This window comes from Orcinus orca, chromosome 16 (genome assembly GCF_937001465.1).
Source record: "Orcinus orca chromosome 16, mOrcOrc1.1, whole genome shotgun sequence".
NCBI lineage: Eukaryota > Metazoa > Chordata > Mammalia > Artiodactyla > Delphinidae > Orcinus > Orcinus orca.
Genome location: NC_064574.1, coordinates 84423150 through 84436687, shown reverse-complemented (window position 1 = coordinate 84436687; position 13538 = coordinate 84423150). Strand labels below are relative to the sequence as shown.

The 13538-nt window shown below is 51.1% G+C and overlaps 1 protein-coding gene across 2 annotated transcripts in view; it reads right to left on the bottom strand.

Annotated features, from left to right (window-relative positions):
• The window catches only part of RADIL (Rap associating with DIL domain), a 97906-nt gene extending 86876 nt beyond the window's left edge, over nucleotides 1–11030 (bottom strand). The window contains exons 1-3 of one of the 2 annotated variants that reach the window (XM_049699944.1): nucleotides 10603–11030; nucleotides 5976–6077; nucleotides 5094–5163 (exon numbers count right to left, since the gene is read on the bottom strand). In XM_049699944.1, the coding sequence (XP_049555901.1) occupies nucleotides 5094–5163; nucleotides 5976–5997 (92 nt within the window). In that variant the 5' untranslated portion in view covers nucleotides 5998–6077; nucleotides 10603–11030. The remainder of the gene's footprint in view (nucleotides 1–5093; nucleotides 5164–5975; nucleotides 6078–10602) is intronic. The other variant, XM_049699948.1, reaches the window with a different exon arrangement.
• Nucleotides 11031–13538: the final 2508 nt, after the last annotated feature.

The following is a 13538-nucleotide window of genomic DNA, read 5'->3' as shown; positions in this document are numbered from 1 at the left end:
AATGAGACCGATCTTCACCCAGAGAGTCTGAGATTCCAGGTCAGACCCCGGATCTAGGCCTGGATCCCTCCCAGTAAACGTCCCTGTGCCGGGTACAGATCGCTGGCCCAGCCCTGGGAGGAGGCCGAGGATAGGCCCCTGGAAGCCTTTTCTTTGGGCTACTGGGGGATTCAGAGGCTGGGGTAACCCAGTCACTCTGCCCAGATCCCTATCAAATTAGCCGAGGCCTTCTCTCTAGGGCTCATCGGAGGAGACTCCAAGGGCCGCTGATTGGCACCCGGTAAGAATCTGAACCACAAACCCTAAACCGGGAGCAAGTACACAAGCTCTTGGGGTCTGCCTGCCCCTCCCCATTCCCACCCCACCCCCAATGAATGGCTCTCATAATTTCTCTGGACTTTTCGGCATGAGAACAAATGGCCAAGTGACAGCTTTCCCATCCCCAGCCACCCATTCCTCTGCACTGAGAACCAGCTACGGTGCAGTAGAGTGACAGGGGCTGCTCTGGGTACACTCGGTCTCCCCCCACGGGCCCAAACCGGCCCCTCTAGGGGATAAGCCTGCTCCCTGACATGGAGACACTGAACTGGTCTGGCCATGACCCCAGTGCAGAGCACACGGGGCAAGCAAGGCCAAGAGGTGCCATCATGAGTGCCAAGTCGATTGGTAGTGGCTTCCCAGAGCAGTCTTGGGAAGGATCCTGATACCACGCCACGCTGCAGTTGATTGGTGATGTCTGCCACGGTCGTGGATCTTCACCAGCCCTGATCTACAAGCTGGGTGACTTTCCCTGAGCGGGGGACAATTCCCCAGCCAGGACTTTGGTAGCAGAGAAGGAGGCCCTGGCCACCCAGGTATAACTAACCCACTAGACTCCCTGATAGATTTCTCAGGACCTTATAGGAAGCTCATATTGGCCCATCATTCCTCAATTGGCCAGGACCACGTCTGCCCCCTTTTCTGACGATGTTGTATTAGGAAACATTTGTCTAGAATAGAAACACATTACAGGGTTAATTTCTCCTCTGTAAAAATGACTAAATGCTTTCGTTCTCACCTAGGACCCAAGGGGTGGTCTGGCTGTCACCAGAAGTAACCTTGGACCCATCAAAAAGCTCTACCCATAGGAGGGAAGACGGGGGGCCTGGGCGCTGGGCGCTGGGCTCAAGTTCGCAGAAGCACTCCCTGTGATGCTCTGCTCCAAAAGCCTAATGTCCTGTGCAGGCTGACACCTCATTTGGACACCTTGGCCTGCAGGGTGCTGGGCAGATACAGGTACCTCCAGATGGCATAGTAGTGGGTACCAGCACCAAATGCCACAAAGAGATGCCAGATGGCGTGGGCAAAGGGGATCCTCCCGTCACTCTTGAAGAACACCGTGCCCAAGCAGTAGAAGACCCCTCCGGTCACCAGCTCCCAGATGCCCTCGGTGTTGGGCTGTCGGCAAGGACAAGGGTGAGCACAGGTCAGACGAGCAGCCAGCAAGACCAGAATCACCCAGCCATTCCCCCCCCACCCAAGGCGAGAAGACGTGTGGACGGTGAGGCAGCCCAGAGCCCCAGGCGGGGCATCTCAACACGGTGACGTCATCAGTTCTCCCCACATTCATTCTCCAGTGTAACACATTTCTATCAAAATCACAAAGAATATGTTCTAGCTTTGTTATCTTTTCTAAAAAGCAATCTATCTGGGTGTATCCCCAAAGAAGTGAAAGCAGAGACTCAAACAGGTACTTGTACATCCAAGTTCACAGCAGCGTTATTCACAGTAGCCAAAAGGTGGCAGTAACCCAAGTGTCCATCAAGAGAAGAATGGATAAACAAAGCGTTATTCACGTTACTTTATACAATGGAATATTATTCAGCCTTAAAAAGGAAGGAAACTCTGACACATGATACAACATGGACGGACCTCAAGGATGTTATGCAAAGTGCAATCAGCCAGTCACAAAAGGACAGATACTGTAGGATTCCATTTACGTGAGGTCCCCGGAGGAGTCAAGATCATAGTCAAGAAGTAGAAGGGTGGCTCCTGGGGGCTGAGGGTGGGGGAGGGGAGTTAGTGTGGAACGGGGACAGAGTTTCAGTTTGGGACGAGGAGAAAGTTCTGTGGATGGATCGTGGTGACGGATGCACGACAAGGTGAAGGTACTTCATGCCCCTGAATTGTACACTTAAAAATGGTTAAGATCATAAATCCTACGCATATTTTATCACGCTTTTTTAAAGTAATACATACTCATGGCGAAAAATTTTAGAGAAAAATGAAGTGCAGCAAGAAAAAGGCAGCAGTCCCGGCCCCCTGAGGTGCGCACCATTGACACCGGGGTTTCTGTTGGTTATGGGGGCTCAACGGACAGGAGGGACGGAGGGAACGGGGAGTAAGAAGAGCCCACTGCCCCCTCTCCCTGAGCCCACTTCCCGCAGGTATCACCGCTTACCACCAGTAACGGTGTCTGCCGGTATCCTTCCAGAATTGCCTAGACACGCACGATATACCTACGGTCTGCACTTCATATACGTGTACGTGTGCAGAGGAACTAATCATTTTAGAAAAGGGGACTCGCACCGTCCCTGCCGTCCTGAGACATCAGTTCCACGACAGAGTCTTGTGGAGATCAGGCTACATCCCCACGCGGAGGTCCACGCCAGTCTTTGGAGCAGCTGGGTAGTATTTCATTGAACATACGTATAGTCACGCACCCAGTTCTCAAGCGGTGATACCTGAGTATTAAGGACATGTTACAGTAACACTTCCCAGCGCTTACTGTGTGCCAGGCCTTGTACACAGCGCAAGGGGCCTCACGTGAGGTAACTCATGCCATCTTCACAGCAATCTCACGAGGCAGGGTGACTATGTGACAGGCACGGACACACGCCCACGACAACATGCCAAGTGAGAAAAGCATGTTGTAGAACAGTGTGATCCCATTTTTGTAAAAGAAGAACAAACAAGTCGATACGTCCGCATATCCACATAGACTTGCCTATAGATAAAAAATGGAGGGAATTCTCTGGCGGTCCAGTGGTTAGGACTCAGCGCTTTCCCTGCCAGGGTTCAGTCTCTGGTCAGGGAACTAACATCCCGCAAGCCAAGTGGTGCAGACAAAAAAAAAAAATGTAAGAGATACACAACGAACCATTAATGGTGGTTGCAGCTGGGGCGTCACATTGGGGAGGGGGTGAGAGGGGGATTTCAGCTCTTTTATACATTTTCAGACAGGACTTATTTTTTGCAGTGAGTATGTATTTAAATATACACTTACAATATATGTATATATGTATTTAAATTATGTAATACATAATTTGATGGATATTATATAATTAAGAGATACAACTTAAACATACATATTTAAACAAGTAAACTTGGCGGGGGGAAGGTAATCTGTAAAAATAAATACAAATCGCAGGGAAAATGTTGAGTAGGAAAACTAATGGGGAGAGATTTCACTGCCAAGTATTGAGATGCAACAAAAGCTAAAATAAGTAACATGGTTCGGCACTAGTATAAGAATAGGCCAACTTGTGAAACAGGCCCACGTACACGTATATGAAGCTAACATATGATAAAAGGAACATTTTTAAATGGTAGATAAATAACTGTCTAATCGTTTGGGGAGGAATCACCACATACATAAGAAACGGCGGTGGGAATACAGAGTTTAAAATTAAAAGTTAAACCGTAAAAGAAACAGGAGAAAATATAGGTAAATACTTATATAAACTTGGGAAAGGGAAGACCTTCCTAACCATAACACTTAAGGTAAAGCCATAAAATTAAAGAAAAAAGAAAAAAAAAACATGCTAGATTTGACTACATACATTTTCTTTAAGAGCTATGTATGGATACTAACACACTCAGAAATTTTTCACTTCAAAATATTTTCAACTTTAAAATAAACCGCTACTCATAGATAAGAGATTAACTTAGACAAAGATCAATGCCTCAAATATATATAATGTAATGTCATTTAAATTTATAGGATAAGTTATTTATTGGTCATTTCAAACAGATAACAGTCAATTTTAATTTTGGGGAAAAAAAAGAAATATCTATTTAAACACAAATTCCTCCAGCAAGATCTATAGGACATACGTCCTTTCTTCTTTTGAAATAATTTTATTAGCTATAATTGACACACCATAAAATTCACCCTTTTAAAGTTCACAATCTAGTGGCTTCTCGACTACATACATTTTTAACATCTGCCAACAATAATCATTAGTAAGAAACTGTTACCTGGCCTAGGGAGGTACCAGCAGGCTGAGTTGACCGTGCCCATTTGACAGAAGGGACAACTGAGGCTCAGAGAGGAAAGGGGATCCACCCACGGCCACACAAGCTGCTGCTCTTCCGTGGCTGGGGCCCTGAGGCCTCTCCCTGCAAGGCTCTCCTGCTCACAGGGCGAGGTGGTGCAGCCCAAAGATCCCGATACTCGGGGTTGGAGGTTACGGGGCCACATCCCAGCTCTGCCCCTTGAGGGCTGCATGTCCTTGGGCCAGTCACCTTCTCTCTCAGAACCTGAGCATCCTTGTTCATAAAACGGAGGTGGTCACATCCATCTCCAAGGACGCCTGGGGCGGGGAAGTAAGGTCCTGTGAGCAAGCTTCCTGCACGTCACAAGGGCTCAGGACGCACAGTAAAGAGGTCAACCTTCACGTGTCAAGAAGCAGTTTAGGGTGTGGAAGCATCAGAGGGGGTGTCAGAAGTCTGAGACTTGGCTCTGCCTCCATGGCCACCTATGTTATTATTATAGATTTAGTTTAGCGATCGGGTGCTTACTCTGCTCCAGGCACCATTCTAATCACTGTCCATGGGTTTTTCTTACTTGATCCCTAAATAGGCGGGAACTGGAGCCCCGAGCGACTAACGAACTCATTGGAGGTGAAGCAGAGAGAGGAGGTGCCGTAGAACCGGGGAGCCGAGCCCTGGGGTGACCTGCACGTTCTCCTGCCTCAGCCCGCAAGTCACGCTGACCCCGGGCCTCAGTTCCCTCGTCTGCCAGAGGAGAAGGTTCAACCTGACAATCTCCAGAGTCACTGTGAGTCCCCGCCAGCCAGACCGGAGGCCCCACGCCGGGTGGGGCAACTTACCATGGAAAGGATGACCAGGGCGGGGAAGAAGCCCATGACGACGTAGCAGAGCAGCTCCACGAGCTTGTACCTGCCAGGAAGACAAGCCATCTTGGCCTCAGGACAGCCTCCCCACGAGGGATAGCTCCCCGCTCGGGTTAGGAGGGGACACCCTGGCCGGAAGCATGAGAGAAAAGGACTCCGCCCCCTGCCCAGCACTCCTGGTCCCAGATTTCATCCAGCTACACCCAGCAGGTGCTGGCAGAGTTGGGTGGCCATGGGAGGGTCTGTTTCCCTCTCTGAGACTTGGTTTCCACATCCATGAAACGGCATTTGAGGATTGCAAATGCTGGGCGTAGCATGCCTGTGGGTGCTTCCCATGCGCAACCCAGGGCAGACATTACTATTCGATCCCCGCACCTTTCCGCACAAGGCCCAAGCAGCCACTCTCCATCCATCTGAGTGGCTGCACCAGCTGACACCTGTTTGCTGTCCCTGGAGTTTCCAGGAGTCTGTTATTCCCTTTGGCTTCTCTAGCTCTGCTTCTTTCCCACACTTAATCACTCCCAGCTTGTCACTCAGCAGGATGGAAGGAAGTGGGCAGCCCTGAGAGCCTCTCCCCCTTATCCGCTAACACAGCTTCGGGAAGGCAGGTAATACCTGACATCATTCAGTGGGTCTAGGAACCTACAACGCCTTTTTTTTTTTTTTTTAACTCTTCAAATTGACCCTATGGGCTGTGGCCCTGGTGGCCATCAATGGACCTGAACACAGGGATGCCAGGCACAGCTGAGCCCTCATGCTTCTGGGGTGACCCTGGGGTCTCGTCTCACTGGGGGCAGGGAGGAGGCCCTGACGGAGGCAGCCCCCCACCTGAGGCCGCTCCCCCAAGCCCTGGCTTACCGCTCGTGGAAGAAGAAGACATAGACAGTGCCCACGGAGGCCATGACCCAGACCAGCCAACGCATGTGCGAGGCCCAGGGGCCCAGCTCGCGAAGGTTCAGCCTGGGGGGGAGAGCCAAGGGCACAGCCTGAAGCGGGCCCTGGGATCCAGCCCTCCACAGCCAGCCCGTCACAGGAACACCGACCCCAGAGAACCCCTGTCCCCACAGCCCCATGTGTGGGATGCGGCCTCTCACGGGAGGACACGTGGACAGACAGAAAGGGAAACGGAAACAACAGGCAATTATTAGAGCAAAATTGGCACAACTGATAATGTCCAAGCATTGAAAGAAAAGGGCATCTCAAGCCAGTGGGCATATAAACAAGTAAAGCCTGTCTGGAGAACGTATCGGACTCTGAAGGCCACGTAGCCCGTGGCCCAGGCACTCCAAGTTCAGGGGCTGGCCAGAGGAACGCGGTTTTGCGAGCACACAGAGGCACAGAAAAGGACATTCATCCCAGCATCAGTCCCTGTAGGAAGCGCCTGAAAACCACTCAAACTGGCCACCGAAAGGGGACAGGAATATAAGGTGAGTGTCCCTCCAGGCTGGTTACTAACGTACTGACCCTCAGCTCTGCGGTCACCCTTTTTGCTGGCTGGGTTTTTAACTGAGCTGGGCCTCATGAATTTCCTCCTTTGCAACTGGCACAGCATCAAGTCTGTCAGTAGAGGCTGATGGAGAGACTTTGCAGAAGGAATTCCTTCTTTCCTTCCGGATTCCTGTGACTCTCTCCCCAGGCTCCCGGACGGTGGGCTTTTCTCTCCACTGCTTGGCACAGGTGGTGTCTCCAGGGCCAGGCATCTGTGGGTCCCAGCCTCCTCCAGCCTTTGGCCTCTGTGTGTTTTCTCCAGCTGTTGGCTTAGACACACAGTCGGGGGCCCCGGACAGTGCAGGTCTGTGCCCCGCCCCACACACATGCATTCCTGTCCAGCACGCCGACCGTCTTCAGCCTGTGCAGCCGTCTGCACAACTAAACTGCACGGAAACGCTCCAGATTCCTGCAGAGAGGGACTCTGGTTCCAGAAGAGGGCGATTTTTCTCTTGCCCACCTCAATATTTATAACTCTACTGCGTTTATTTTCCGAAGCACTGGGGAAGGAAGATTCTGTGTCACACTTGATCCTGCCAGTTTTTTCCATCCTTCGTGACATGGTCCTGCTGGCCTCGTGAATCCCGTGAATGACGTCTGTGTCCTCTGATTCTCTCTCTCTCAACCCCACATCCGAGCAACCGCCGAGTTCTGCCGACTCTTCCTCCTACAAAGCCCGCGAGCCAGGGCACATCTCCCCACCTCGGCACCTGTACCCCTCCTTCACGGCACAGTTGTGGTTCATTCCTTGTGTCAGTATCCTTGGGACAGTCAACGTCTGCATCCTCCGTGAGACTGTAAATCCCATAAGGAGAGAGAGTCTGCGTCTTTGCTCACAGCCGTATCTTCAGACACCAGCACGGGATGGGCACAGAGCCGGTGCCCGAGTGGTCACAGCCAGGGATAAAGAGTAGAAATCCAGGCACTGAATCAGCCAGGCGGGAGACAGTCAGAGGGCTATTCTAGAAATCTACATCGAGGAGAGTTACAGCAGCTGAGCGCAAAACCTAGCTTTACTCTAATTGGCAACATCCGAAAAGAACCCTGAGATCACCTGGCTCCCAACAACTACAGGTGGTGCCTGGGGGTGACACGGGGCCATCAGGAGGCGGCCTTGTGGACTGAGTGCCCAGCCACGGCTTCTGGCTTCTCCCTCCTGCTCTCAGCTTCTCCCGTGGCTCCCACCTACCCACTCCAGCAGCAGCCCCTCACCCAGGACCAACACTGCTTCTCGGAGCCTCCATACGCCTGCCCACCTGGCATCCGACAACCAGAAGCATCCTGGTCGGCAGGACAGAAGCACGTCCCCTCCTCCCGCAAAGCCCAGCTGGGCATGGGGCTGCCTCTGACGATGTCTCCAGGCTGACGGCAGCAGGGCTGATTTCCTAACACTCCCGAGAGTTGCTGATTTCCTGGGGAAAGCTGATGCCGGAAACCCTGGCATCCGCCGCTCTACATCCCCTCTCCCCCACCTTCAGTCCCTCAGTCCAGTCAGTTTCCTGTAAATGTCTTTTCCATCCATCCATCCATCCATCCACCCACCCATCCATCTATCCATCCTCTCGACTTCAAGGCCGCTACCAGGGCCCCAGCCATCACAATCTCTCTCCCAGGTCCTTGCACCAGCCTCCTCACACCTCCCTGCTCCCAAGGCATCACCTTTAAGTCCAAAAAATAAAACTACATCAATATCCTGTTTCAAACCCCCAACCACTCCTCAGTGTAGACCAGCAGCTCCCGTCTGTACCCTGTTCACCACCACACCCGCACTACAATGACCAGAGGACCGTGGAGCAATAATCACCCTCAAACGCCGGTCACAGGAGGTGGAGACCTGTGGGTTATTCGCCCAGAGCACTGTCCAGCAAGCAGACTGGACGCTGACTCCTGCAATCATGACTCCACGACTCTCACCACATAATGTTGCCCGAAAGAAGCAAGATCCGAAGGAACGATGATCCCATTAACATGAGGTAAGAAATCAGGCAAAACTACCCTATGATATTGGACGTCAGGACTGTGGTTACCCCTGGGGGGCAGCGGACTGGGGAGGGGCTGGAGATGTTTTGTTTCTCCACCTGGGTGCTGGCTGCAGCGTATGGGAACTCACTGTGCATATCCCCCAGGCACGTTTCAAAAAGCAGTTGTCGGGCTTCCCTGGTGGCGCAGTGGTTGAGAGTCCGCCTGCCGATGCAGGGCACACGGGTTCATGCCCCGGTCCGGGAAGATCCCACATGCCGTGGAGCGGCTGGGCCCGTGAGCCATGGCCGCTGAGCCTGCGCGTCCGGAGCCTGTGCTCCGCAGCGGGAGACGCCACAATAGTGAGAGGCCCGCGTACCGCAAAAAAAAAAAAAAAAAAAAGCAGTCGTTTTTGTGCGCACCGACAAAACCCGTTGATTAGTTGAGATGATAAAAAAGAACGCTCCGTTTACGACAGCCAAAAATGGGAATTCCCCAGGCAAAAATGGAACAAACCTCTGTGGCTTCCACTCCTCAGAGGCCAACGTGCAGATTCTCAGAGCAGCACACCTCCTCCAGGAAGCCCTCCTGAGGCCGCCTCTGCAGGGTGGTGCCTCCTCTGAGCTCGACGGCTGCATGCGCACAGGCCCGTGTCACCGTGTTGTCACTGTCCTGTCACAGAGCCCCTCTGCCAGCCAGAACCTTAGTGTCCTGACCCCCAGCACCGCCCAGCCACCCAGACACATTCAACAAGTGTGACTGGAACGGCCCTTCTCTCCTCACAGGGGCTCTGCAGGCTTCCCGGCTTTTCGCGTGTGACCTGAGTGTTTCTTTATTCCAGAACTTTCGAAAACCCTGAGGCACTTGCTGGGGGAGTTTATTTTTTGGTTTTTCTTTTTTAATTAATTAATTTATTTATTATTTTTGGCTGCGTTGGGTCTTTGCTGCTGTGCGTGGGCTTTCTCTAGTTGCAGCGAGCGGGGGCTATTCCTCGTTGCAGTGCACAGGCTTCTCATTGAGGTGGCTTCTCTTTGTTGTGGAGCACGGGCTCTAGGTGAGGGGGCTTCAGTAGTTGTGGCACGTGGGATCAGTAGTTGTGGCTCGCAGGCTCAGGAGTTGTGGCTTACAGACTTAGTGGCTCTGCAGCACGTGGGATCTTCCCGGACCAGGGCTGGAACCCGTGTCCCCTGCATTGGCAGGCGGATTCTTAACCACTGCGCCACCAGGGAAGTCCCTTGCTGGGGGAGTTTAAACTGGTACAATCTGTGGAGGGTGACTTGGCAACAGTTAGCCAAATGAGTAAGGCCCACTCCTGCCCCGCAGCCGTCCAGTCCTCAAATTTACCCCACAAAGACCAGGCTTGGCCACATGAACCTGCTGTTTCTGTAGATCAGAAAAGCTTGCCTCAACAATTTCACCTGATTCGAGCCAACAGAACCAAGCACCTATGCTGAGTGGTACAACAGCAAGGACTTTCACTGCAGCCCTGTTTGTTATAGCAAAGGAAGGGGGAGTGCCTACGTCATAAATATTCATCAATAGGGGTGGCCGGGGAACATTATACTGCTGTAAAAAAAAAAAAAAAGAAAGAAAGAAAGAAATAAAAAGGAGTGAGGAAATCTTCAAGGTACTAATACGGAAAGATGTCCCCAAGTCCATGACTAAGAGAATGAAAGCAAACTGCAGTTTGTACAGTATCCTTCCTTTTGTATTAAAGTAGGAAAGTATAAGTATAAATATAAGGATATAAAATATAGGCATGTGTGCGTGTATTTGCATATATACATATGCATATACGCAAATGTGTGTCTGTACATGTACTCACACATACACGTTTGCTCTTTCCTACACAAAAGCAGTCCGGAAGGATACACAGGAAACTGGTACTAAGTAGTTGCTTCTAGGAAGGAGAATGGGTGGTGGGTGTCTTTTTACCTACACGCTTTTGTGCCAACACATCACCCAGCCAAACACGAAGAAATTCAAACAAAGGAAAGAGAGGATGCCAGCCCTCCCAGGGACCCGCAGAGACACTCACCAGGGCGCGTAGGAGGCCGCGATGAAGAAATAGATGACCATGCGGTCGGACATGTGCAGACAGTGCTCCACCGTCCTGTGGCAGAGAAGGCGGGTTACGGGCCCTGCCCTGGACCAACGGGCTTTGGGGGAGCCTGGGCTCGGGGCTGACGCACCTCCGTCCACCATGACCCCTCGGGCCTCAGTGTCCCCATCTGTGAGTGACCAGAGCAGTGGTTTTCCAACCAGGCTGCCTGTCACCCTAGGAGTTGAATGGAGACACCTCGGGGGTACCACCGAGGACCCTCCTCACCCTGAGAGCCTCCTCCCATATTTTAATCAGAGAAAGTCTGCATTCTGTTTTATATTCTGGGCTTTTTGAAAGATTTCAAATGATAAAGAATTCAGTAGCTTAAAAAAAAAGTGTGAGACACAGACTCACAGATACAGAGGACAAACTAGTGGTTACCAGTGTGGAGAGGGAAAGGGGGAGGGGCAACATGGGGGAGGGGATGAAGAGGCACACACCATTACGCATAAACTAGGCTACAAGGGGGATTCCCTGGCGGTCCAGTGGTTAGGACTCAGCACTTCCATTGAGGTGGCCTGGGTTCGATCCCTGGTCGGAGAACTAAGATTCCACAAGCCGTGCAGCACGGCCAAAACACTAAATGAATAAATAATAAAATAAAATAAGCTACAAGGAGGTATCGTACAATCCAGGGAATATAGCCAGTATTTTGTAGTAACTATAAATGGAACATAACCTTTAAAAAAACTGTGAATCACCACGTTACATACCTGTAACTTATATAATACTGTACATCAGCCATACTTCAATTAAACAATGAAAGAAATTCAAGGACCTACTGTATAGCACAGGGAACTATACTCAATATTTTGTAATAACCTATATTGGAAAAGAATCTGAAAAAGAATATATATATATACAAACACATATATATGTATGTATAACTGAATCACTTTGCTGTGTACCTGTTAACTAACACAACATTGTAAATCAACTATACTTCAATTAAAAAAATAAAATAAAAATAAAAATGAACTTAAAAATGCATACTCAGGGCTTCCCTGGTGGCGCAGTGGTTGAGAGTCCGCCTGCCGATGCAGGGGACACAGGTTCGTGCCCCGGTCCGGGAAGATCCCACGTGCCGCAGAGCGGCTGGGTCCGTGAGCCATGGCCGCTAAGCCTGCGCATCCGGAGCCTGTGCTCCGCAACGGGAGAGGCCACAACAGTGAGAGGCCCGCGTACCGCAAAAAAAAAAAGCATACTCAATAGAAGTCTAGCAAGCAGAAGAAAGTACGGAAAATTAAATGTTTATTAATTCTATTCTATTCTCCTTTCATTAAAGAAAAATAAGTGCAAAACCAACAAACCTAGGTGCCCCCTGAAGAGCCTCTGGGTTCTGGCATTCTGGTTCAGGTCCAGGCTCTGAAGCCATAAGACCTGGGTTCGAATCCCAACCCTACCACAGAGGGACTAGGGCCTTGAGCAAGTTACTTACCCTCCCTGGTCTCAGCTCCCTCAGCTGTAAAACAGGGAGGACACTGGCCACCTATCGGGGTTGCTGTGAGGACGAAGAGGGTCAGGACTCAGCACAGCGCATAACAGGAAGTGCTCATAAACGTTACTGTTTCCCTTATGACCTCCCCTTGAAGAGCAAATTACAGTCATCAATACCTCTGACCAGCGTGGTAGCCAGCCTCCAAAATGGTACCCAAGGAGCCCCACTTTCTGGTCCTCACACCTGTGTGCGGCCCCTCCCACAATAAATATGGCAAACATATGGAAACAACAGGAGGTTGCAGAAACGATGGTGTGTGGTTTCTAAGGCTAGATCATAAAAGATATCACAGCCTCTGCCTTGTTCTCCTGAATCACTAACTTTGGGGGGGGACGAGCCATGTGGCCGAGGGGAGGTCCACGTGGGAAGGACTGAGCACCCCCAAGCATCCAGCACTGACATGTCAGGCCTGGGAGGGAGACACCTTGGAAGTGACTTCTCCAGCCCAGGTCCAGCCTTCAGATGATGGCAGCCCCGGGCAGCATCACGACTACATCAGCAACCTTGAACCAGAAACACACATCTAAGCTCCCAAATTCCTGCCTCTCTGAAGCTTTGAGAAAGAATCAGGGTTTACTGTTAGTTGAAGCCTCTACTATGATTCAGGGTAATTTGTTACGCAGCAGTGGATAACTAGTACAAACTGTGATTCTATCTAGCGGCTGCAGCCTTCATTCAATTTGGCCGTGTTTCTATCTGATGCTGGCCTAACTGCAAGTCTTCCTAGAAATAAAAGGAATAACAACAGCTGATGCATACAGAGCACATTCTATAATCAGAGCACCATTCTAAGCTCTTTACGGGCATTAACTCTGTAATCCCACCTAGGAGGCAGGGACCATACTTTTCATCCACCACGTCGCAGATGAGGACACTAAAGGGCAGCACCGTCACACCACTGGTAAGTGGGCCCCAAACCCAATGACCGCTGTCTTTAGAAGAAAAAGGAGAGGGAGATTTGGACACAGAGACACACGGGGAGGAAGGCCTGCGAAGACAGAGGCAGAGATTGGAGTGATGCTGCCACAAGCCAAGGAACCATGGGAACCACCAGAAGCTGGAAGAGGCAGGGAAGGGTCCTCTCGTAGAGACATGGCCCTCCTGATACCCTGAGCTCGGGTTTCTGGCCTCCTAACTATGAGAGGCTAAGTTCCTGTTGTTTCAAGCCCCCCAGTGTGTTGTAATCCATTACAGCAACCAGGAGCCACAGAGAGGAAAGAATGGGGACAGGAGGGGCTGGGATACAGCAGAGTCACAGGGATTCTGGGGGCAAGAGGGGGCATTGGACATGGGGACCAGTGGTCACTGCAGCTGCTACAATGGACCAGAGCGTCCCCTCCCTTTATGGGGGCCCTGGAAACCCAGAATCAAC